The following is a 25,494-nucleotide window of genomic DNA, read 5'->3' on the forward strand; positions in this document are numbered from 1 at the left end:
AGCCAGAGCCCTAACACAAGAGAGACACCTCTTGTGGTTCTATTTCCAACGTTTGTTTTCTGCAACCGTGGCATGGGTGGAAGCCTGTAGTTTTAGGAGGTGACATTGTTCCCTTGCACACTAGAATTCAATTTAGAAGTCACGAAAGACTGACATGACTGGAAGTGGCACTCTGGATCCACCTTGGAAGGTGCGGAAAGAAAGGAACTGACTTTAGCGTACAGGTACGACACATATTGCTTCAAGGGGGCATGGAGCTAAGGCGGTTCTTCGGTGTGCCACCTAGTGGTGTACAGGAGCACTATTAAAGAAAAGTTCTGGATCCAGAATGACAATGTCTGTTCTCTAATCCAACTGGACAGACAAGGCACAAGCACAAACAGTAAAATGACTTAAGTATTACCATACACAAAAAAGGCAAACACCTGGTTTTCAGCTGACCTACCACACAAAATACTGCTTACTAAAGGGCTATTATCACAGTCACAGATCCTCACCCAGATGAAAAAGTGAGACACCCCTCTCCAGTTTACCACGTACAGTATCATTCATCCTTATTAAAGCACATTCTAAGAAGTTACTTTCCTTCAGTAGCGCTCTTTCGTGTGCAAATTCCTCACCTTGTGAATATCCTTAGGCTTCAGACTGGATCCGGAAAACCCAAAAGCAGTGCTCCTGCATGCCGGTGGGCAGCGCCATGCAACTCAGTGTCAGTGGAAGTGATGGAACCACTTCTAAGCGCCACACACACGTCCTCAGACACGCAGCCCAACAGCAGAATGCAAGACCCAGCGTGTCGATTTCTAAATTTGGGATCATTTTAGTAGGAAGAGAACACACCACAGAATTGGGGAGGCAGAAGCGTGGTGTTCTTCTGGTGGATACTTCTAAATGCAGATTCCTCACTTTGTAAATAAATGGTATGTTATGCATATGATTTACAGAGTGCACTATCACGTAGGAGGTTATCTCGGTGCTGAGCAGGTGTGAGTCTAGCCGAACCTAGAGCCTAGTGGGACTACTCAAAAAGCAATGTCTTCAGCTTCAAGCAGTAGTGTGTCTGTGGAATGGCTCAGACTACAAAATCCTGCAGGAGCAAGCAGACAAAATGCCCATCTCAATGGACCTGGCTGTTGAGGCTGTGAATGATGTGCACATAGCTGCCCAAAAGATATCCAGGACAGTCACTCCACGTGCCAATGGAGATGTAGTAAACATGGCTGTGGTGGAGCAAGCCAATAATCCTTCTGGGGCCGCTTCTTAGCCAACGTGTAGCAAATTGTAATGCAGAGGATTACCCATCAAGATATGGCCCATTTTAGCACCACCTTGTCATTTTTCATCTCAGAGAATCCTGCAAAGAGCTGATCGTCTACCTGATATTCTTTGGTACGATCATTGTAAAACCAGAGTGCTCCATTGGAGTCCAAATGATGGAGTACATCTTTCTCCCAAAAGGTTGGAAGGTATATGCCTTGTCCAACATAAAAAGGCATCATCCCCAATAGTAGGAACACAGCTTGATTCCTTAACACCAATTTATCTGAAAAAAAAGTGGTATAGAGAGTCTGTAAAGAAACAGCCCAAAGTTCATTCACTTGGCCTGCAGATGCTCCTGCAACCAGGAACACCGTTTTCTAAGGTGATTGGGCACAATGGTTAACTCTGCATTGGATCAAAAGGTGTAAATATCAGAAAAGGGAGAACTAGATTCAAGACCATCACAAAGCGCATAGGAGGAAACGTACGTAAACTTTTAGGAGATGCATCACACCAGTGATTTGAACAAGGACACTTAACCCTTAATGGTACCTGGAGCAAGACCTTGCATGGCCAAAAATAAAGCAAAGAACACCACATCCAACTGTTTTGCCTGCACTGAGTCCAACTGGCAGGTACTGCACCAAGCCACAAACTTATCTCAGTCCTGCATACCCAGATTTTGTGGAAAAGTGCCAGGCTACCAGGATGACATCAACAACCTCGGGAGGAAGATCAAATGAGATCAACTGTTGGCCGCCATCTGGGGGTCGTCGGCGACTGAGTGTGGCGAGGCAACCTTCAAAAGCCAGTTATCGAAGTAGGGGAAGACTGGTAACCAGGACCTCTAAAGATGGACACAGACTACCACCATCAACTTTGTGCACACCAGAGGGGCACTGTTGAGGCTGGAAGGGAGCATGGCAAACTTAAAGTGTTTGTGGGCAATCTTGAATTGCAGGTAACGTCTGTGAGCCTGCGGGACGAGCATGTGAAAATAAGCATCCTGCAGGTTCAGCGCCACAATCCGGTCTTCAGGACAAGGGCAGAGAGAACCTGGGCCAGGGTAGGCATTTTGAATTTGTCGTTGTACAGAAAGTATTGCAAGGGCAAAAATCCAGGATAGGATGGAGGCTTCTGTCCTTAATCAGCACACAGAAGTGGTGGGAATAGCACCCAGTCAGTATTTCCGAGGATGGCAACCTCTCTATGGCCCATTTGGCCATGCATTCCTGGCATTAAATGTACACATGATCCTCCTAGAAGGGGTTGAATGTAGGTGAAAGGTGCAGTGGGTCCAAAAAGGAATGGAAGGATGTAGCTCCACTGGACAATCTGCAGGACTCATCTGTCAGATATAACGTGTTGCCATCCTTGCAGAAAGTGGCTAATCCTGCCTCCTGGCTGTGTGCGGAGTATGGTTTAGCCTAAGTGCCCAATAGTGTGCCAGTGAGTGCTCTATGAAGGGTAAGACGTTTGGTCAGTGCTTGGCCAGGCTGCAGGAGCTCTGTCAGCACATTCATCTTTACCTCCATATTGAAGGACTTTTAACCACAGTTGCAAATAAAGGCACTTTCTGATGTTGCTGGACCAGGGGGGAAACAACCTATTAGCAGATGCGGTGTCCAGCCCACTGGCATCTTGTAAGTCCATCTGCCAGTTATCATCATAGGATGAGGCAAACTCTTCCCCAGCCCTGCCCATGTCATCTCTATATGGCAGGCTTCGGTCGGAGTCCGAGCCAAAATGGTGTGTACAGTCTGCTCACTGTTCAGCAGAAGTGGAATTGTGTCACCGTCTGATGGTTTGGTATCTACTGCAGCACATCAAGATTTGGATGTGGTCTCGGTCGAGACACAGCCAGCTTGGTGCTGGATACCACGATGGTCTGCAGTTTCTCCTCTGGCGCTGGCATTGGAGTTTGAGGGCTGCACAGATTTCGGTGCCAAGGGTAAAAGCCGGTTCTGGCACTGGTATGGAACACAAAGCAAGTTCAAGGGGCCCATATGGAACAGAGGGTGAACATGCAGGGTGGTAACCAGACTGATTGACCCTGCAGATCCTTGTGGCCCAAATACTCGCCAGAGGGAGCTGGGAGTTGGCCAAAGATGAGCAGCATGGCCTTACTAAATTCTTCAACCTGCTGCAACAACACAGATGGAACCAGGAATTCTGGGTAAATTAGAACCAAGGATAGAACTGACTCCTTTGTTGAATAGGAGTGAGATCTGGAGAGCAAGAGTGGTGAGAAAGGGCTAGTCCTGCTTGGACTCCTTATGGATCTTCTTTGACTTACCCACAGAGTTTGATTACGAAAAACATCTGCAGCAGGAACGACTTCAGGAGTGGGTTCACGCTCTCGGCCTCGTCTTGGAGTGGGACCAACGTGGTGCCTTCCTGTGCTTAGCCTCATAGAGCTTCACTTAGTAGTCTCAGGTGGCTTTTGGATTCATCTGGGCAGTCTTTGGAGGCCTTGAAGTCATGAATCTAACACAGACACCAGAGTCACACCTTGTGGTGACGGGTCATACACATCTGACTGAGACAGTCCTTACAAAATTCTATCCCTGTCGTCTAGGGGGATAACTCCCCTTGCATACTGGAAAATTTTCAAGAAAATTTCTTCACAGAGAGAAGAAAGAAGCAGCATTCTGGGTTCTGCGGCAGAAAGTGCAGAAAAAGGTGACATCACATAAGTGTGTAAGGGTCGTTCCATGTGTCACTTCCGTAGTGGAATGGCGTTGATGTGGAGTGGCACTGCACGGAGTGGAGTGGAATTGACAGGTGTGCAGGAGCACTGCTTTTGAGTTTTCTGCATCCAGGTGGCTAAGTGCTTCTTTGTACCAGCTTGCCTTCTAGTGGATGTGTTGGTGCCTCCACACTGACCTTCTGATTGATGAATTCATGGAATAGGTAGATGTCTGGTCCAGTTTGTTGCTTGGAGTCAAGCCACATTTCCAAACGGCTCCGTTGCATCTCAGTGGTGTACACACTGAGGTTTTAAAGATCACTCTGCCATGTGTCGACTCAATGTCTTGTATCATGAGCACTTTCCTCCTGTCTCATATAAGCAAGGAAAGCAACGAGGTTTACAAAGAGAATATTCTACTTCCCTCTGTTAACACTTTTTCTAGAAGATACCATGTCTTCCCGCAGATCATTAGGCAAGTGCAGTTTATAAAGATTTGGAGTAGACAATAATGAGGGTAGACTCTGTAACCGATCCCGAGACCTTCCTCTCGATAGAGAATTGAGCATAGTTGAGCACTGGGCCACCATCAGCTTTACGGACTGCTCCCTCTAAGCTATTGGATGCATGGCCCGACACTGTGCATGACTTTGGGCCATGGTTGCAATCCAGGCACCAAAGGCACACAAGGTACGGATCTATCACGGATAACGCCCAATGACAGGAACTGCAGTGCTTCAATCTGGTCTTCCTGGAAGACATCCCATGATGCATCAGGAGTGAAATACTAAAAAAAGACTGACAAAAGTAAAAAAAAAAAAAAAAAAAATGACTACGGGTAGCTCTCTTCAGATCAGCGCTGGCTGGCGCGGAAAGAAAGGACTGACACCAGCGCACCGAGGTGGTTCCCATATAGGAGCTGTGATGTCATATTTGGCGCAGTTGACGCAGACGTTGGTTGCGGCGCCGAATGATGCCACCTAACGGCATGCAGGGGTACAGTTTAGGAAGTTGGCTCTGTATATACTATTTCAAAGAAAGAAATAGTGTGCACAGAGTCCAAGGGTTCCCCTTAGAGGTAAGATAGTGGCAAAAAGAGATAATTCTAATGCTCTATTTTGTGGTAGTGTGGTCGAGCAGTAGGCTTATCAGAGGGTAGTCTTAAGCACTTGTTGTACACACACAGGCAATAAATGAGGAACACACACTCAAAGACTTACTCCAGGCCAATAGGTTTTTATATAGAAAAATATATTTTCTTAGTTTATTTTAAGAACCACAGGTTCAAGATTTACAAGTAATACTTCAAATGAAAGGTATTTCACTCAGGTATTCTAGGAACTTTGAATAATCACAGTAGCATGTACAGTTTTGACAAAAATGGCATTAAGCTATTTTAAAAGTGCAACTGCAAACATCAACAGTTCCTGGGAGAGGTAAGTAAATGTTAAGTTCACAGGTAAGTAAAACACCTGCAGGGTTCAAAGTTGGGTCCAAGGTAGCCCACCGTTGGGGGTTCAAGGCAACCTCAAAGTTACCACACCAGCAGCTCAGGGCCGGTCAGGTGCAGAGGTCAAAGAGGTGCCCAAAACACATAGGCTTCAACGGAAACAGGGGTGCCCCGGTTCCAGTCTGCCAGCAGGTAAGTACCTGCGTCCTCGGAGGCAGACCAGGGAGGTTTTGTAGGGCACCGGGGGGATGCAAGCAGGCACAGAAAGTACACCCTCAGCGGCACAGGGGCGGCCGGGTGCAGAGTGCAAACAGGCGTCAGGTTTTGTGTAGAAAGCAATGGGGAGACCCGGGGGTCTCTTCAACGATGCAGGCAGGCACAGGGGGGGCTCCTCAGGGTAGCCACCACCTGGGCTAGGCAGAGGGTCACCTGGGGGTCGCTCCTGCACTGGAGTTTGGTTCCTTCAGGTCCTGGGGGCTGCGGGTGCAGTGTTGGTTCCAGGCGTCGGGTCCCTTGTTACAGGCAGTCGCGGTCAGGGGGAGCCTCTGGATTTCCTCTGCAGGCGTCGCTGTGGGGGCTCAGGGGGGTAAACTCTGGCTACTCACGGGCTCGAAGTCGCAGGGGAGTCCTTCCTGAGGTATTTGTTTTCCGCAGTTCGAGCCGGGGGCGTCGGGTGCAGAGTGGAAGGTCTCATGCTTCTGGCGGGAAACGTGGGGTCTTTAAAGTTGCTTCTTTGTTGCAGAAAGTTGCAGTTTGTTGAACAGGGCCGCTGTTCTCTGGAGCTTCTTGGTCCTTTAGATGCAGGGCAGTCCTCGGAGGCTTCAGAGGTCACTGGTCCCTGTTGGATGCGTTGCTGTTGCAGTTTTCGTCGAAGTAGGGAGACAGGACGGTGGGGCTGGGGCCAAATCAGTTGTCTCCCTCCTCACTGCAGGGCTTCAGGTCAGCAGTCCTTCTTCTTTAGGTTGCAGGAATCTATCTTCCTCGGTTCTGAGGGCCCCTAAATACTGGATTTAGGGGTGTGTGAAGGTCTGGGAGGGCGGTAGCCAATGGCTACTGTCCTTGAGGGTGGCTACACCCTCTTTGTGCCTCCTCCCTGTGGGGAGGGGGGCATATCCCTAATCCTATTGGGGGAATCCTCCGTCTACAAGATGGAGGATTTCTAAAAGTAAATGTCACCTCAGCTCAGGACACCTTAGGGGCTGTCCTGACTGGCCAGTGACGACTCCTTGTTTTTCTCATTATCTCCTCCAGCCTAGCCGCCAAAAGTGGGGGCAGTGGCCGGAGGGGCAGACATCTCCACTAGCTGGGATGCCCTGTGGCGCTGTAACAAAGGGGGTGAGCCTTTGAGGCTCACCGCCAGGTGTTACAGTTCCTGCAGGGGGAGGTGAGAAGCACCTCCACCCAGTAAAGGCTTCGTTCCTGGTCACAGAGTGACAAAGGCATTCTCCCCATGTGGCCAGCAACAACTAGTCAGCCCACACTGGAAGTCAGGTATGTTTTCAGGGGGCATCTTAGAGAGAGGTGTATTTTACAATAAAGTGCACACTGGCATCGGTGTGCATTTATTGTGCTGAGAAGTTTGATACCAGACTTCCCAATATTCAGTGTAGCCATTATGGTGCTGTGGAGTTCGTGTTTGACAGACTCCCAGACCATATACTCTTATGGCTACCCTGCACTTACAATGTCTAAGGTTTTGGTTAGACACTGTAGGGGCCCAGTGCTCATGCACTGATGCCCTCACCTATGGTATAGTGCACCCTGCCTTAGGACTGTAAGGCCTGCTAGAGGGGTGACTTACCCATGCCACAGGCAGTGTGAGGTTGGCATGGCACTATGAGGGGAGTGCCATGTCGACTTAGTCTTTTTCTCCCCACCAGCATACACAAGCTGGGAAGCAGTGTGTATGTGCTGAGTGAGGGGTCCCTAGGGTGGCATAAGACATGCTGCAGCCCTTAAACACCTTCCCTGGCATCAGGGCCCTTGGTACCAGGGGTACCAGTTACAAGGGACTTATCTGAGTGCCAGGGTTGTGCCAATTGTGGAGACAAAGGTACAGTTTAGGGAAAGAACACTAGTGCTGGGGCCTGGTTAGCAGGGTCCCAGCACACTTTCAAATCATAACTTAGCATCAGCAAAGGCAAAAAGTCAGGGGGTAACCATGCCCAGGAGGCATTTCCTTACATACAGCTCAAGAAAAATCTCGGGATTCAGACCGACCTCTGGGGAAAATTCTAAGGTGAGGAATCTGCAACTAGATGTCTCCATCAGATATTTGGATTCTCCAACATAGGTTTCAACCCTGGAAACTGAACCAGTGCAGTGTTTTACAAACATATTCAGAGAATCGGAAGAGGCTGCCTTCTAGATCGCCGCACAAACACACCACCCTTTCAAGAAATCAGCAGTGTCATAGTGTCTGGTGGCTGCCCATAACACTTCCTGATGCACATCATTATCCATTATAGCATGGGCTTTCATTACAGCTCACCTTAGGTAATACTGGTACAAGAGACAGACATAGCTGGCTCGTCATACCTGGAGATGCACTATACACAAATAAATGAAAAATATTTGCAATGGCAACGATCTCTCTTACAATCACATCAGAAATATTCCCTTCTGTACTAGAAAAAAATCAGACAACAATCAAATAACTGTCAAGAGGTTTTGCAAAAGTAATTTATTTCTGAGGGGTCAACATTGGCAATAAATTAGTATCCCGGTTTTAAATACGGATTCATCAATAGAAGTAAACTGACAGATGCAAGGACTCCCGATTTCATTAGTACAATAACGACTATGGATAACAATGTAAAAATTTACATAAACACATATAACTACATATATGTATAATTTATATGCAAGTGTGAATAGGAGTTCAAAAGCAGCTTTGTTTCAAGGCAAATGTAAGTATCACTGTTCTTTCTGAAACAGATATCACACAAACAATGACTTGTAAAAACATGGGCTTTGTCAGCCAGCCACATCGACTGAATCCACAAGCGCCCAGAGACAGAATATCATACTCTATCACCAGGTTTTGCCTTTAATAATCTATATTTCCAGCTCCTCTTTAAACACCTCATACTGCTTGTGGATGGGAAGTGAGGCAGTTCGATGAAGTCTGATGCTATCTTCAGACATTAGCAGAACCTTCAGTAGTTGGCTGGACGCTAGAACCTTTGTACTACGCCCTGCCACGCATCACGCACAACTGTCTGCCAGGGTTTGTGTGATGCACCTGGAATGGGGCATAGTGGGTCTTGGATAGCTCCTTACAATTTCACAAATCCCTGTAACCCGTAAAAAGGATTGAGGAATAAGGATGTTTGCAAAAAAAAAAAAAAAAAAAAAAAATGTAACTAAAGAGAACTGCTCCAGGGAAAAAACGTAATACAGCCCAAATAGAAGTAAGTTTAAGCCTAAATGAAATCCAACTGAAAAAATGTATATATCAAATGTAAATATTACCCAGAGACATTCCGAAAACCTCAAAAGCATTAATTGTGGTACTCAAGATGGAGCGTTTCCCGTTTTGTCTCCCAGTGTTGCTCCAGAAGGCTGGCTCATTCACACAGAAAACATGAAGGAAACTTGATCTTTGAAGCAGGACACAGAGTGCAAGTCTCTGCTGTATGATATCAATAAAGCCTGAGTTAAAATGGTGCATTCGAACAGTAAAATATTGCAAATGTCCGTAAACATTCGATTACGGCAAAAAGGAAAGCTACAAGGCGCTGAATACCAAGGAGTGAACTGAGAAACCTGAAGGCAAACCTACCCTAAAGGCACCAATAATATCTATAATTTCAAACGCGGAAGAAAAAGAGTAGGAATCTTGGAGGCGCATTGGGTAAAAAAAAAATTTACACTTTCAATATTGGCTTTTGTCAAACGATGCATGAAGTCCAGGTTTATGCAAGATAAGTGAGAGTTCATATAATAGCACAGCTACTAAGGCTTGCAGTGTAGAGAAAGAATGCAGAAGATATATACAGGACAGACCAGTCAATCATACCATCAGGTGGAAGTCGCATACAGGAAACACTGTCAGCTAACACATTTCTGAACTTTCTGTAGAGCTTGAGAGAGCTAGCGCTCAACTTGTTTTTAACATTTTTAGAAGTGATCCTTGTTTGGATCAACATTTTATTGACTTTAAATCAGGATGGTGACTTATGATGCTCTGTGTCCTCCAACAGATATTCATACAGGAAGATAGTGTTTGTGTTTTTCCTTTAGGAAATGAGCCGCCCATGCAGCTCGTACAATTGTTCCTGAGTCAGGACTAGCCGGTGAACCTGGCTCTGACCAGGCTTGCAAGGCAAAGTCACTTTCCCAATGTAAACACTGTCCTCCTCCTTTTCTTCTTTGGCCTGCGAGAAAAATAAATTACAAATATTAAATTATTACGTATGAAAATGCAAGGTATAGGTTCTTGGGAAAACAAGATAAGAATGAGCGAGTGATATATTATTACTTGAAAACTAAATTTATTTAATGTAGTACCAAACCATTACAATAAAACTCATTTTAATTTTTTGGAAATTATTAGAAATGCATGTCTCTAAAATAACCCTTGATAAATACTGATAAATCATCAAATTGGCAAACATCGGAGTGAATAAACAATGTACACAAAAGAACACCTGACCTTCATGATTTACAATGGTCCCTTGAAGCTATTTTGCAAATAGACTGCAGCCTGTTGGGCGGGAAGACTTCTGTATGGCTCTGGAGCGTGTGCTCCACTCCCAAATTTGTTAGTTTTCCAACTACTTTCCAAAGTTTACATACAGTGTGCCAGGGACTAGTGCTTAATTTGGCGTGACTAATGCTTTTCCTAGAGGCCTGCTACCAAGACAGCTGAATGGGGAGATACTCGAAAATCAGGGATCTACTCTTGGTTCCACCTCATCATGCCTGTTTCAGACACCACCATACACTCCTTCTCCCACTTTTCTGCCTCATTTTCCTTTTTATCTTTCTCCCTTTTCTGTCTTTCACTTATTCTTGGTCAGTAAGTCCGATGATGAATATAAGTCCACCTCCCCAAAAATGAGTGCAAGTGGGCCCCAACCTGCACCCCTTGCTCAGCAACAATGTGCTAGAAGTAAGTCGTCCAATTCAAAATATCGTCTGGTAATGTTTTTATTCGGGACATCACATGAATCACCAACCTCTCTGGCAGAGAACCGCTCCCAACTGCCCTACTCCCGACTCCCTAGAACCTTCCCTTGTGTGGAGTGCCGCGACCTCAAAAGTGACTTTCACTCCATTCCATTCAAGAGAACTGGCTTAAATCATAACACGTCTCCCTCACTTATAATAATATTGTGACCTAAATACAATAGTTGAATTTTAACATCAAACCATATGTTTCTCAAATAAAAAAAAATAACTTAGTAAAACTTTTACATTTGCATAAGATAAGAATGAACTAAGTTGTGTAACATATTTACGTTTAGCAGTACTGTTAATTTTTTTTTCTCTCAAACATTGTTCGAGCATTCCTTCAAATGCTGTTGTGGCACATTCCCATCACTTCCATAACTATAATTATGTTTGTGGTTTGTAACTTCCCCCATCACAGTCTTTATGCCAAGTAGGTTTGAATTTCTTCTGTCTTGTCCAAAGCTCATAATCGCCATTTAAATCGTCTGCATCTTGATTGCCATTTAACACAGATTCCAGTTTGGCATGACTCACTTTAGTCAATCTGGACATGCTCCACACATCTTCTGAGTCTAACAACATTGAGACATTCCTTTTTAGGGAAGTTATCACAAAAGGGCCCATGAATTTCGAGCAGCCCTTTTTCACCAGTCCTGGTCTTCTCACTAGGACTCTGTCACCCACCTCAAACTTAGATTCACGTACACACTTCTTTGAATCAAAGTGGGATTTATACTTGCTTTGATGTTTCCTTCTATGCCAAACAAGTTCCTCATTTGAAACGCTCACTTCTTGTTCTATACTTAATTTTAGCCATACCGGATTGAGTTTACAATGGGGCTTCCTACCCTTAAGCAAAACAAATGGCGATACAGACGTCACACTATTAGTGGTGACACGATGTGCCCACAAGAATTCTCATAGCACTACTTTTAGAGGTTTCTTATTCAAGAGCGCACGCTGATCAACATTTCTTTTTTTTACTATTTTGTTTATCTTTTCTGCCAAACCATTGGCTTGTGGCGGATAAAGAGTTGTCTTGAAATGAGCTATTGCCAAATCCTTGAAAAAAATCATATTTCTTGGGATACAAACTGTACCCCATTATCAGTCACAAGAGTTTTAGGAACACCTTCCCTAAAAATGTTCTCTTTTAAAAATTCAATGACTGTTTTAGTATTTACTGCAGCTTCACATTTTGTGACCACACACTTAGATGTGTAGTCTACCAGCAACATAACATATCGTTCATCAGACTAAACCAAGTTTAGTCCATGGTTCCTTTGGAACCTCCACAGGCGACAGTGGAGCTTTGCGAGTTTTCTTTGTTTTGCCATTAGTCACACAATGCTAACAATTGTTTACAACACTTTCTACCACATATTCCATCCTTGGCCACCGGTACAATTCTCATAATGGAGCGTTGGTCATATTCCTGGCCAAATGGATTTCGTGAGCCAAATTAATTAAAATTTCTCGCAAGACTTTAGGAGGTACCACATGTTTCCCCCTCAACACTTTCCTATCACTAATGCTTACTCCATTTTTAACACAAAGGAATCCCTCAACAATTGTTGTCACTGCTTTCCTGTTTGGCCAAGCCCTTACAATGAGTTACTTTAGGGTTGTCAACTCAATCACTTGAATTTGCATTTTCCCACTCACTATTCTCCAAAGTTCACTCACATACCCAGTCTACAGCTGTTTCTTCACACGATTCTCCATTTTGGTCAATCGGCAGCCTAGAAAGACAGTCTGCCACTCCATTTTTTGATCCAGGTACATACTCAACTGTGAAATTATAACTAGACAATCCATCTGCGCTCCTCTTGATCCTAGGGGATACATTCTCCATCTCTCTACACAAAAATATACGTGTAAGTGGTTGATGATCTAATCTACTCACAAAAGGTATTCCCCATAGAAAAAAACTTTAAATGGAGAATTGCCCAATATAAAGCTAATACGTCTCACTCAATAACTGAAAATCACTCTTCAGCACCTTTTAATGAGCGAGAAGCAAAAGCTACTACTTTTATTTCACCGTCTACCATTTGGGCCAAAACTGCTCCTAATCCCTTGAGGCTGGCATCGGTCAATAAATCAAAATGCCCCAAAGGTCAATGGTCAATCAATCAGTGTTTATTAAGCGCAACTACTCACCGGCAAGGGTCTCAAGGTGCTGACTGGAGGGCGTGTAATGACCAACAGTGAGGTGGTTCTTCAAAATATTCATGTCTTAAGCTCCTTCATGAAGTTGTGGAGGTGGATGGCCTGAGGTGGAGCGGAAGGATGTTCAGGGGGTGGCTGCGAGGTGGAAGAAAGAGCGTCCCCCCTGTTCTTGTTTTCTCGATGCGGGGTACTTCGGAGAGAGAGAGCTGGGCTGAGTGTAGGGCCCCATGGGGTAGGTGGAAGTTGAGTCGCCTGTTCAGGTAGGCTGGTCCGGTGTCGTGGAGGGCTTTGTGTGTGTGGGGACTGTTTTCTCAATGGGAAGCCAGTGTAGTGTGCACAGGTGTTGAGTGATGTGGCAGTGTCGCTGCAGGTTGAGGACCATTCTGGGGGTGGCATTCTGGATGTTCTGTAGTTTGCGGGTGAGTTTCTTGTTGATCCTGGCATACAGCGCGTTGCCGTAGTCCAGTCTGCTGGTAATGAGAGCGTGTACAATGGTCTTTCTGCGTTCGAGGGAGATCCATTTGAAGGTCTTGTATAGGAGGTGGAGGGTGCGGAAGCAGGTGGAAGTGACTGAGTTGATTTGGCGGTCCATGTTGGAGTCCAGGATGATCCAGAGGTTGCAGGCTTGGTTCATCGGGGTGGGCGGATATCCGAGGGTGGGTTGCCACCAGGAGTTGTTCCGTGCGTTGAGTTGAGGTCCCATGATGAGTACTTCGGTCTTCTTCGCGTAGAGTTGAAGGCAGCTGTTTTTCATCCAGTTCGCGACTACTTTCATGCCTTCGCGGAAGTTGTGTCTGGCTGTCTTGGGTTCTTTGGATAGGGAGAGGATGAGTTGGGTGTCGTCGGCGTAGGAGACGATGTTGATTTCGTAGCTTCTGATGATGGCGGCCAGCGTGGCCATGTAGACGCTAAACAGCGTGGGGCACAGGGAGGATCCCTGGGGAACTCCGCAGGTGATAGGTGTGGGGTCCGAGAGGAAGGGGGCGAGTTGCACTCGTTGAGTTCTGCAGGAGAGGAAGGATTGGATTCAGTCGAGGGCCTTGTTTTGATGCTGGCTCTGTGAAGTCTGCGTATCAGGGTGTGGTGGTAGACTGTGTAGAAGGCTGCCAAGAGGTCTAGCAGGATGAGTGCCGCCGTCTCTTCCTTTTCCAGCAGGGAGCAGAAGTTGTCTGTTGCAGCCAGGAGGGCTGTTTCAGTGCTATGTTTTTTTCTGAACCTGGATTGGGAGGTGTTGAGGATGTTGTGGTCTTTGATAAAAGTGACAAGTTGGCTGTTGATGGCTTTCTCGATGACTTTCACTGAAAATAGGAGCTGGGAGATGGGCCTGACGTTCTTGAAGTCAGTGGGGTCCGCCGAAGGTTTCTTGAGGAAGGGGTTAATCTCTGCGTGTTTCCAGTCGTCGGGGAAGGAGGAGGCAGCCAGGGAGCGGTTGATGGTGAGGAGGAGCTTGGGGGCGACTGCATCAGTAGCTCAGTTGAAGATATGGTGGGGGCATGGGTCCGTGGGGGCCCCGAAGTGTATGGACTTCATTTTCTTCAGTGTATCTTCGGTGGTGAGGGGGGTCCAGTTGGTGATCGTTGGTTTGTTGGTGTCGGGTTTTGGTGGAGGGGGTTCTGCGCATAGGTTGTCCTCGTTGAAGCTGTCATAGATGGTCTTGATTTTGTGGTGGAAGTAAGTGTTGAGTCTGTCGCAGAGGTCCTGGGAGGGTGGGATGTCCGTTGTTTCACTGCTGGGTTGGGCAAAATCCTTGATGATGCAGAAGAGTTCCTTGCTGTTGTGTGCATGTGAGGAGATTCTGTCTTGTATAGCTTTCTTTTTGGTGGTGTGCGGTGGTGGTGGCTCTGAAGTTGCTTTGGGCTTCTGCGAATTTGGTGTTTCTCCAGATTTTCTCAAGGCGTCGACAAGTGTGTCTGGATTCTCGGAGTTCTGTGGTGGACCAGCTGGCTTTCTTGGTGTGGGTGCTGCTGTTCTTTTTGAGGGGGGCTATGGTGTTGGCACAGTCGGCGATCCATTTGTGAAAGGTGCGTGCTGTGGTGTTCGGGTCGTCGTGTGCGATCGAGGGGCGGAGTTGGCGAGGGTGACGGTGAGCTGGTCGTCAGTGATTTTTGCCCGGTTTCTATGGGATGGTTGGTACTGTGGTCTGATGATGGTGGGTGTATTGAAGGGGAAATGGATGCATCGATGGTCTGTCTATGGAAGCTTGGAGGTGTGGCTGAAGGTAACAGAGGTTCCTGTTGTGAAGATGGGGTCGAGAGTGGGTTGGTTCCGTCACAATCTGTCAGAGCCCTATGTTGTGGAGGATGTCTAGGAGGGATGCAGTGTTGTGGTCTTGTAGGTTGTCGAGGTGGAAGTTGAGGTCTCCCAGCAGGGTGTAGTTGGTGGCTGTGATGGCTTGTGCAGGGATGCAGTCAGTGATGGAGTAAGCGAAGGATGCACGGGGTCCAGGTGGGCGGTAGATGAGGGTTCCCCTGAGGGTGGATGTCGGGCTGGTCTGTAGTTTGAAATTAAGGTGTTCTATCAGGCGAGTGGAGTCTTCGGAGTGTGTGCTCAGACAGATGTGAGACTTGTGGGTGATGCCCCCCCCACCCCTGGGGTGGGTGGGACAGTCAGCAGTCTTTGCAGGTGATCTTGTATCCTTGGGGAGTGGCGCTGGTCACGGATAGGCGCAGATGGGCTTGGCTTTGGTGTGCCGGTGGCGCGTCTGCCATTAAGTAGGGAGGAGGGAGGAGAGGGCAGCTGGCAGGCTGGAGCGGGAAAACGGTGCGAAAAGGGGAGCGGGGCCACAGGGGCAGTAGGGCGGGGAGAGGGAAGAGAGAAAAAGCGCAAATGAGAGAAATGAGAGAATGTGAGAAAAAAATGATAGAAAAAAAGCACAGAAAGCGAAAAGGCACAATACAGCATACTAGAAAGAAAAAATCACGAAAGGGAGAAGACTGAGAAAAAAAAGAGGCCGAGGGCAGCCTAGCAGAAGAGCAGAGCTCTCGCACTAGACACCAGGGATGATGTGCAGGTAGGAGCCTGCAGGTGGGGGAGGGCCTTGAACTTCTGATCGGGGTCAGAGTTCAAAACACACGAGCTGCCCTTACTGGTGGAGCTACACGGAAGCAGAGCAGTTCACTGACCAGGTCTAGAGTCAGGATGCAGCATAACCTGGTGGTAAGCAGAGGGCAAGTCCATCACACCGAAAAACTATGCATCACCCTTCATCAGCCAGGATGCTGGTTTTCAGTCACGGGAGGATCTGGCTTGGCAGTTCAGGCTGGACTCTTCCCATGAGGAACAGGGTCAAGACTGATTTACATATGGCTGGGTCCAAACTGGGGTGGCATGGTGAGCAAAAGAACGATGGATTAAACCTAGATCTGTGACTGGGGGTGTTTGCATTGTTCAGCACTCTGTCCATCATCCTTTTGTATTGCTAAAGTTGCCCTAAGTAGGCAGGGTAGGTCCAGAAGTGGGTCCTGTGCTCACTGTGCCACTGGATCCAAGCTAGTCTGGCTGATGAAGGGTGATACCCAGAAACCAGTCCCAGGATGCTTGTTTCCGGTCCAGGGAGGACCTGGGTTGGCAGTTCAGGCTGGACTGTTCCCATGAGGAACAGGGTCAAGACTGATTTGCATATGGTTCGGACCAAACTGGGGTGGCATGGTAAGCAAAAGAACGATGGATTATACCCTGCATCTGGGGGTGAGTGGTTGCATTGTCAAGCACTCCGTCCATCATCCTTTTGTGTTACTTAAGAACAAAATAGTCACACTGGTTGCATGTGGCCTTATGCTTTAAAAGCACTCCGTTATTATATAAATAAATGCTTCTCACCTGAGGAAATTAATTGAAAAATGTGCACTAAACCTCCTTACTATTATCGGTGTGCAAATCACCTCCGATACTGAATGCTGATCCTGCTTGCTTTTATCGGTGTGCGGATCAACGTTGAGAATACTCTTAAAATGGTGGCGGATGTTAACAGTCTAAATCATAACATATGTTCCTAACGCTTGGGTGTCGCGGAACGTCATATGCACATTCCAAGCTCCGAAGTCAACATTCGACTGCTGACTGGGAAAGAACATACCTCTCGACGATTCACTGCCTGGACCAGCTCCAAGGTCTCCTCCCCAAATGCTTTCTCCCGCACCATGGCACCTGTCGATAAAACACTGGCTTCACTTTCACGCCGGACAGCCCACAAAACTTCACTCTGTCGATATCCAGAAAACAGGCGAGGTAGGGTTTTACCTTTACTTTGGAATTGCGTGGATTCTTGATAGAGGCTGGTAATGATTATGTTATTTTCCACTCGTCGCCAGTGTTATAAGTAAGTTGACCACTTCAAAATATCGTCTGGTAATGTTTTTATTCAGGACATCACATAAATAACCAACCTCTCCGGCAGAAACCCGTTCCCACCTGCCCTACTTCAAATGTCCTAGAACGTTTCCTTGTGTGCAATGCCGTGACCTCAAAAGTGACTGTCACTCCATTCCATTCAAGAGAACTGGCTTAAATCATAACACAATGACTCCCTCCAAAATTACAGGATTCAAGGCTGCACGAGCCAGCTGTCAGTAATGGACCTGCACGACTTGTACCTTTTATGCTTTGGCTGTGGTTACAACTCGAAGTCGTGCAATAAATACGCACCAGAAAGTGATCCAGGAGGCGAAATTCGAGGGTGACTATCAAAATAAAGGATTGTGGTTGAAAATGAATCTTTTTTTCCAAGTTCAGGGGTCATTTGCGATACCCTTTAAGAAGGTAGCCCTGTGAAAAGTTCTGTTACAGCTCAATGTCTTCTGGTAAATTTAAGTCGAAAATGCCAGGTAAGTGCAAAAATGCCAAGGAAGACCCACCAATCCCATCCCATCTTTCAAAAACAGGAGAGAACTTTTTAGAGTGTGAATCGAAGATCCATACTCCAGAAGCATCTTTCAGTCCATTCTTGCCCCACAGTTGATTCTGGCATGCCCCCAACTCCCTGGGCTGTTGTGAACCCAGCAGCAAATGGTGGCCTTCGAGGAGGTCATGCTCAGCTGTTACAGGAGCTTCCTCCTGCCCGAGGCATGCTTTCTTGCTCCGCTGAACCATAAGTGACTACAGTTGTACTTCCACAGTCAAACCATCTTTGGGTCCATGAACATAAAGTACACCCAGATCAAATAATCCTGGAACAGTAGAACACAACTGAGTGAGTCCAGTTAATGAGAAAATAGTTAACTGGTGGTGAAGTTGAGGTGTTCATTCCACCAAAAGGCAGGCAGTCAACATGTGTTTCATCTAGGATTACTTTTTCAAGGCTATATGCAGAATAACTACTGATCGCCAACTGTAGAAAAGATCAAGGTAATGCAAGATGTGAGATTCACGTGTCTGCAAAAAGTAAAAAGCCTCTGTACAGGCTCCTACGTAAGCACAAAGTCTGGGAGGCAAAATAAGTAGCTCCAAAGTAATGAATACCCTATGGGAGGACTTTAATAAGTCCCCTAAATTCATCAGCAACACAGAGTACTAACCGGGTGGTAGAGGCCAGTTACTGACGCGGATCTGCTCTGGGTGTCCTTTAGGTTCATGTTAGTGTGGGAGTTTTTCTCACACTTTTTGATGCTAGTTTAGTAGCGTAGTGCCTTCACCCGTTGACACTATCAACATTCTCTACAGACATTGTTTACTTACGGGAAGTGTGACGCATCATACCACTGCTACCACTGTCCCCATCTGAGGGTCCAGTATGGCGTTGGCTCATGCTTCTGTTCGGCCCCAAAGTCCACGGCATTCCTATCCATAGTGGCGACAATGCTAATGAAGTCAGTGCCCTGTTGTTCACTCATGTTAGGCCTTTGTTGCTCGATGAGATCACAAAGGGGCAACTAGTCAGTTTAAAGGCTGAATCTAATCCTCAACCTGTGCCCCAACACCAGTACTATCGGAGGCTCGGAAGCCTTCTTTGGGTGCACCTCTGAAACTATTCAAGGTATGCATAATGTTACTCATGACACTGATGATGAGGGAAAGATGGACAATCCGTATACCCTCAGTATTCTGATGGGCCATACCTGGCACAACATGACAGTGGACCAGATATATCTCCAGAAACTGGGCTTGACTTGCCACCTGGGCTACCCATGGAAGAAAGCCCTTACTTTGCAGCATTTATGTGAAGGGCAGCAGATATGCCTAATTTGCGGTGCCTACAGATGAAATCAAGACAAACTTGTTGATAGAGATCCAGCCGCCTTATTAAATAACGTGCCCAGGGGGCACAACGTAACAGTGTGCCCAGTTTCTGCACCGAATGGGCACTTTAATACTATAGAAGAGGCCACAGACATGTGTGGCTATCTCTATAACAGAGATTAAGTTGCTATTTATAGCGCTCGCAAAAGGCTATTGTTGGGTCCCTTCATTTGCACGGGAGTGTGGCCCTAGTGTAAATAAGGGAAACACTTTGCCCTGAGCCCACCCCATATTATGGATATGGGCAAACAGGTGAAAATGCCACAAAGGTGTGGAGTACAATCAGTGCACCCCCTAGAAGGGAGAAAAGGAAGCCCCATGGAACACCCCGACATCCCCCTGCAGGCAGGTGCAGTCACTCACTGCACACGCCTGCAGAGGGGATGTCTGCCCCCTTTGTAAATCAGGGTGGGTGGTGCCTGCACTATAAAAGACTAATTGACTGCTTTAAAGAGCTGGTCTACATTTTACTAATGTACTGACCGCAGGACAGGCGCAAGTTTACATCTGTTCTGGAGGCAGCATGCTTTCTGTAACAGGGAACATTATTACGGTTTATGCCTGATACACCTAGTTAAAGGTGCACTGCGGAACAAACAGGGGCAGTGCGCATTATGTAATGTACATCCCTAGGTCCAACTTCTTCTGGGCCACTATTGCCATTTAAAAAGGCTTTTAGAAGACACCCTTTTGGCCACATGGTCCAAGCCGTGCTCTGGCCCTCTGGTCAGTCAACATGTTGCCAGACGTCATAGGGCGTCAATGCATCCTAGGCCTAAAAGCCTTGTGGTACAGGCATCGACGAGTAAAGACAACCTTATTGGCTTTCTACTCAATCCTCCAGATAGACAGTTGAAACACACTGATGGCCTTAAGACCTTTCAACATGGTGTGCATTCTAAGCAGGTGCAACCCTGCTTTATGGGATAAGGCCAACAAAATCTTGCCAGCCATCACAGAAGTCCTCATGGTCTCGCTGGCTCAAACATAACATGTAGATCTTGTCTGTCTGGCGGTGCCCTTAGTGGTTCATATCATTTTGTGGTATTGTCTCTGGGCTCATTTGAATGTACCCCTATCCTCGTCGTCTTTGCTCGATTCACCACCTGTGCTCCAGTTGTTTGCAGTGGTGCTTCATCATCAGAGCACTTCTGTTTACCACCTAGTGTAATGGTTGGATTTTGTTGTGCTTGAGGAGGCCAGGGCACTGTCACAGGTGATCCAATCACTGAAATTCTTGATTGCTTCAAAAGGTTGAGGCTGTGTTTGGATTAAAGGGTGTTGAGAGGAGTGGTCCAGGACGTGGACACTGATGAATGAGGTGAAGATGGGGTCCAGAAGGTGCCCAGTAATGTAAGCAGGACCTTTGAATCTTTGGGTGAGGAGCAGGTTTCCAAGGTTTTCGCGAAGTGTCGTGAGTTGAGTTTGGCTAGATCATCCAGGTGGAAGTTCAGGTCACCGATGAGGATGTAGTTGATCGCGTCAAGGACAAGTGGTGCAACAAAGTCTGCAATGGTGTTGTAGAAGTTGGTGTGGGGTCCCGATGGTCTGTAGATGAGAGCGCCATACAGGCTAAAGTTGGGAGTGATGTGCAGCTTGAACGACAGCTATTCCATGTTGGTGGTAGGTGAACTAGTGAATGTGCAGTGGTTTAAAGCTATGGAGAGAGGTGGAGCAAATGGTTATAAGCCGATGTGGCAGGTCGATTTGAGTATGGGATGAGCAACAGAGACTGATTCAGTATAAAATCTAGTAATTCTAAAGAAATAGTCTGTTATGGATCACAGCCAACCACACTGAGGTAATGAGTCCTAGGGCATTTGTTTCTGTTTGTGAGGAACGAACAAGTTGTGTTTTAGAGGGGCTTGAAGATACACATGTGCCAAGCATCTCACATAACATAAAACGTAACACATGCATTTGTGAAGCGCATGTTCACCCCTAGGGGCATTCTGGCGCGGATTAAAAGGTATTTCTTTGATACTAAACTCAATAGTGCTCATTTTGTTCACATCAGAAGGATGCAGAGCTGAGCGAACCTACCAGGAGTTGAATTTGTGGCCACAAGATCAAAAACAGGTTTCAGGAGTGGATGCATTAGTCCACTGAGCCACCAGATTGTATGAAAATTGTAGGTTTTGCAACGGTTTGGCACACAGTCTGAATATCACGTAAAAATCAAGTTCTGAGGTATAGTTATGCCCAGCTTCAGATGGCAGGAGTATGAAGAGCAAGTGAACTACACCACAGTACAAACAGGTAGTTACAGGGTAGCACTTTGAGCACTGGTGGATGAGTACACCTGTCTGCTCAAGTACCTTATTTAAGGGCTCAAGATACAGACTGCAGAGAGTAAGGGCCAGGACAGAACTGTGGGGCAATCAGGACGCAGGACATTGGGGCTTTGTCAGAGATGAGATTACCTATTTTCAGCACTTGACAGCAATTGGTTAAACACAAGGCAAGCCATCTCAGGTCTTAGCTGCGAAAGTCAATACAGTGTTCCAGGGTATACAGCTGCCTATCCTGGCCAATCATATCAAAGTCTGGCAGGAGGTTGAGAAGCAGTAGGCAGGTTTCCCTATTGGCTGGGGTTTGAGTGTAGGTAATCCATCCAGCAGCACAGGATTCCTTTAGTACTTATTCCGGACTGGAGGACAGACTAGCATTTCACCAGTAGGGGTTTGGGGACTCTGGCAACAAACTAGTTGAAGGCACATATCATTTTAGCATGTTGGGGTCAAGGTTAAATATTTTTAAGACTGGTATGCTCTGCCCAACTCTAAGCACATGAAGGAGGGTGCCTCGTGATAATGGGTACCATATTTGTTTAAATAGAACAATTGTTTTAATAGAGTTGGCATGGATATTTCCTGGTGGTTGTTGGTAGTGCTGGGATGATTTTTCATTCAAACAAGTTAGCCTGCATCAAAAACATGTCCCACATGTTTAGATTCTGACAGTAGAGGTGCCTTCTGTGTGGAATCTGGTGCAAAGCTGTCTCGTGGAAAGGCTAAAAAATATGTTCGAATACACACACCACTGAAAACCACCTATTTTAGAGCAGCAGCCTGTTCACAAGATTTATGCTCTACAACCAATTCCACCAATGGCTATTGTGATATCTCGTAAAGGTTCTGCAGCATTCACAGATCTCCAGGTTAGGACCTGAAATCCACCCCTCTGTTACCAAGGCATCCTTTATCTTCGACTCTTGTCAGATGGCAAAGCCAGAAAAGCATTCATCCATCCTCTATAATTGACTGCATGCACTATAAAACAGTCAGTGTCTCAAAGACCCTCTACTGGATGTTTAAAAGGGAGACAAGGAGATTCATACCAAGGACCTTTAGAGAGGATTGCAAACATCTGGTCATGAATATACAATCATATGTCTACTAAGTCACTGTGCCTGAGGGAAAATAGATCCAAAGCAGATGAAGCTCTTCAGGATTAAGGTATTCCCAATAATCATTGGGAGGAGTAGCTGGCCTTAATTAACTCATAAGCAACACTGACAATATACTTGGCCTCATTCAAGCTGGTACAACGAACACAGCAACAACACTTACAGAATGTATGGATCTATATCTCAGATCAGCATTGTGAGGGAAAATAATATAAAGAACATTGTCACAACCCACTTTACTAGAGCGAGATTCTGTGAGCGTCTAATCACTGCACAGCAGAAATAAGGGGCGTTGGTTGCTGTATCTACATAATGATGCTGGTCAACAACTCATGTTTCAAGGTTAGCAACATAGCTTTAAATTGACTATTAATCTCATGACAGCTGACTCCACATAATTTTTCACATTTACAATCTTAATATATCATTTGCAATACCTTAATGAAGGATGACGAAGGGAAAGTGGCAAAATCAGTGGGAACACTGGCCCCGGGACAGTGTGATACTGTCTCCTTTATGACATCATCCTGCAAAGGCAAAAATAAAAATAGTCACTAAATTAATTAAAAATAGATGGGAATACCAGGCAGCTAGGTGCATTCACGTTTGGTTATCTGGTTCCTCTTGAAGTCGGTCGTGAACCATACTGATATTCACACACACAAACCAAGAGACTACTTGCACTGTACAGCCTGGCATCTGATGTGACAACAGAAGATCACTGCTTAAGCAAAGTAGTAGTTTAACAGATCTCCTGGGCCACAAACTGTACATCTCAAATGACCCCCGTCCCTGTAAAAAAGGGTAGGAACATGTGAGCAACTACTACAGAAGTTGTTGTCTATGTGTCATTCACAGAAGTAGTTAGAAAAGAAATAGCTATGAATAACAAGTTAACTTACCTTCGGTAACACTCTTTCTGGTCGAGGCAGGAGGTCAGTGAGGAAACTTAGGTAACGTAGTGTTTCCACCAGAAAGAACATTTCCCAAGGTAAGTAATTTATTTTTCAGATGGAGACTTCTAACCGCAGATTCCTTGTCTTCGAATAGATAGTAGATCAGTACTGCTCCAAGCTTGAGGGTCTGTTGAGTAGACTCTAACTAAAAGGTCTTGCAGAGCTGAGAGGGCGACGTGTTCTTCCCACCAGATCCGACTGTCACTGTAGTAGTGATATGTGAATGCACGCATGGATGCTCACATTGCTGCTGGGTAGGTATAAAGTGCGGGCCCTCCAAGCGCCAACGCAGTGGTAGCAGCCTTAGCCGCCCTAGCAGAATCAGGCGACAGGCCTTCTGGGGGCTGCTTCTTGGCCAGTGCGTAGCAGATCTTAATGCAGAGGACTAGCCATCTCAACAAGGTCCTTTTCTGCACAGTTTTCCCTTTCCTTGCTCTATAGAACCCAACAAAAATCCTACTGTCCACTTGATGATCCTTGTTATGATCAGAATAAACATAAAATCTCAAGGACCTTTTGGCGTCCAATCGATGAAGTCTCCCCATCTCTTTTGAAGGTTTAGGTGGAGAAAACCCTCCCAGAGAAGTGCAGGTTCATGACTGACATCTGCATGGTGAAACATGTAATTTTGGGAGGTAATACAGCTTCCTACCACACTGCAGTAACTTTGGAAGTCACCTGAAGGCCGATGAAATTGGGAGCGGAGCTCTAGGTCTGTGTTGGAAGGCATGGAAAGAAAGAAACTGACGTAAGCACACAGGTGTGGAGATTATATATGGCTGCACTTCGTCACTTATTTGTAGTGATGTACAGCTTGGCCTCCTGGTCTTCAATCGCCTTTGAATTCATGAGGACATACTGTCACAGGATTGTGAGTTGTGGCTTGACCCCAAACACCCGAGACACACCGTGTGATGATCTGGTACCGAAATCTGCATTCTACAGTTACCACATGGTTTGAAACCTGCAGTTTTAGGAGAGGACATTGTTATCTAGCAGAATGGATTACATTTACAAGTCATTGGAAGGCCAATGAAATTGGGAGCAGAGCTGTGTCACGAGGCACATAAATAAGTAACTGATGTCTCCGCCGCAGCAGTGGCACAGATATGTGGCTCTACTCTGTCACTTCCGAAACATTATAAAGCCATTGTGTAGCAGCATAGCGCCACCTAGCAGCGCACTGGTGTATTGCTGTAGAAAAAAAAAGTTTCTGGATCTAGCATGGCGCCTGGGGAGTATTCTAAGGTGAGCAATTTGCTTTTATAAGTATCAAACAGAAAGACTACTTTCTAAGAAAATAACAGCATACGAAAAGAGTGAAGTGGATCAAAAAGTGACCCTTTCAATCTTATTAGAACTATATTAGAACTCTAGATTGGTAATGGATGAGTTCTTGGGGGAATTACCTTTAAGGTCTTTTTCCATGTAAGGATATAGTCTGAGGTGTTTTAAAAAGTGACAAATGCTCCCAATTTTGCATCTAGGCTGTCACTGCACCTAAATGTAAACAACGAGAAGTATATTCCAACCCTGCTCTCAGTAGATGCTATGCTTAACAGATGATTTCAGTGAGCCTTTCTGTTGTTCTAGACAGAAGTGGACACATCTTTTCCATTTCCTAGTATAGGAGACCTGCATGGTGTGCCTATCCTTCTCCTAAACCTGCTTGTTTTGCATACACTGGTCTGGCAGATAAAAGTAGGACCTAAGGTGCCTGCTGGGCTCCATGGACCCCTATGCTGAGTCAGGAGGTCTGGTCTCCGAAATAGCTTTTTGTGGAGGTGTATGGACGTTTCCAGCGATGTGAAGTAAAAAGGCTCTCACCTAAGTATGAGAATGAGGGCCATTGATTCTTGCTTCATTTTCTTCACCACGTTTGGGATGAGAAGTAGAGGATGAAAAGCAGAGCCAAATATTCCTGCCTTGTTCATCCACAATGCATTGACCATGGACTGTGGGGGTGTTGCAATGAGTCTTCATTCTTTACATGGCGAAGTGGTGGTTTGTTTAGTGGCCTAGTTTGGGACTCTAAACAGAATCCCTGCTGTGCCAATGCGTGCACCTATATATTTACTGCCACTGTGACAGGAAGAACCCCAATCTTCCCCTGACGGGTGCTCTGCGATCGAGAGGAATGACAGGC

The 25,494-nt window shown here is 46.1% G+C and overlaps 1 protein-coding gene across 11 annotated transcripts in view; it reads right to left on the reverse strand.

The window, feature by feature from the left end:
- Positions 1-8,053: 8,053 nt before the first annotated feature.
- Positions 8,054-25,494, reverse strand: part of DCTN1 (dynactin subunit 1) — a 394,031-nt gene continuing 376,590 nt past the window's right edge. For all 11 annotated transcript variants that reach the window (XM_069207920.1, XM_069207653.1, XM_069207629.1 and 8 more), the window contains 2 exons: positions 22,830-22,919; positions 8,054-9,778 (listed from right to left, as the gene is read on the reverse strand). In XM_069207920.1, the coding sequence (XP_069064021.1) occupies positions 9,641-9,778; positions 22,830-22,919 (228 nt within the window). In that variant the 3' untranslated portion in view covers positions 8,054-9,640. The remainder of the gene's footprint in view (positions 9,779-22,829; positions 22,920-25,494) is intronic.

The sequence above is a fragment of the Pleurodeles waltl genome, chromosome 1_1 (assembly GCF_031143425.1).
Source record: "Pleurodeles waltl isolate 20211129_DDA chromosome 1_1, aPleWal1.hap1.20221129, whole genome shotgun sequence".
Classification (NCBI taxonomy): domain Eukaryota; kingdom Metazoa; phylum Chordata; class Amphibia; order Caudata; family Salamandridae; genus Pleurodeles; species Pleurodeles waltl.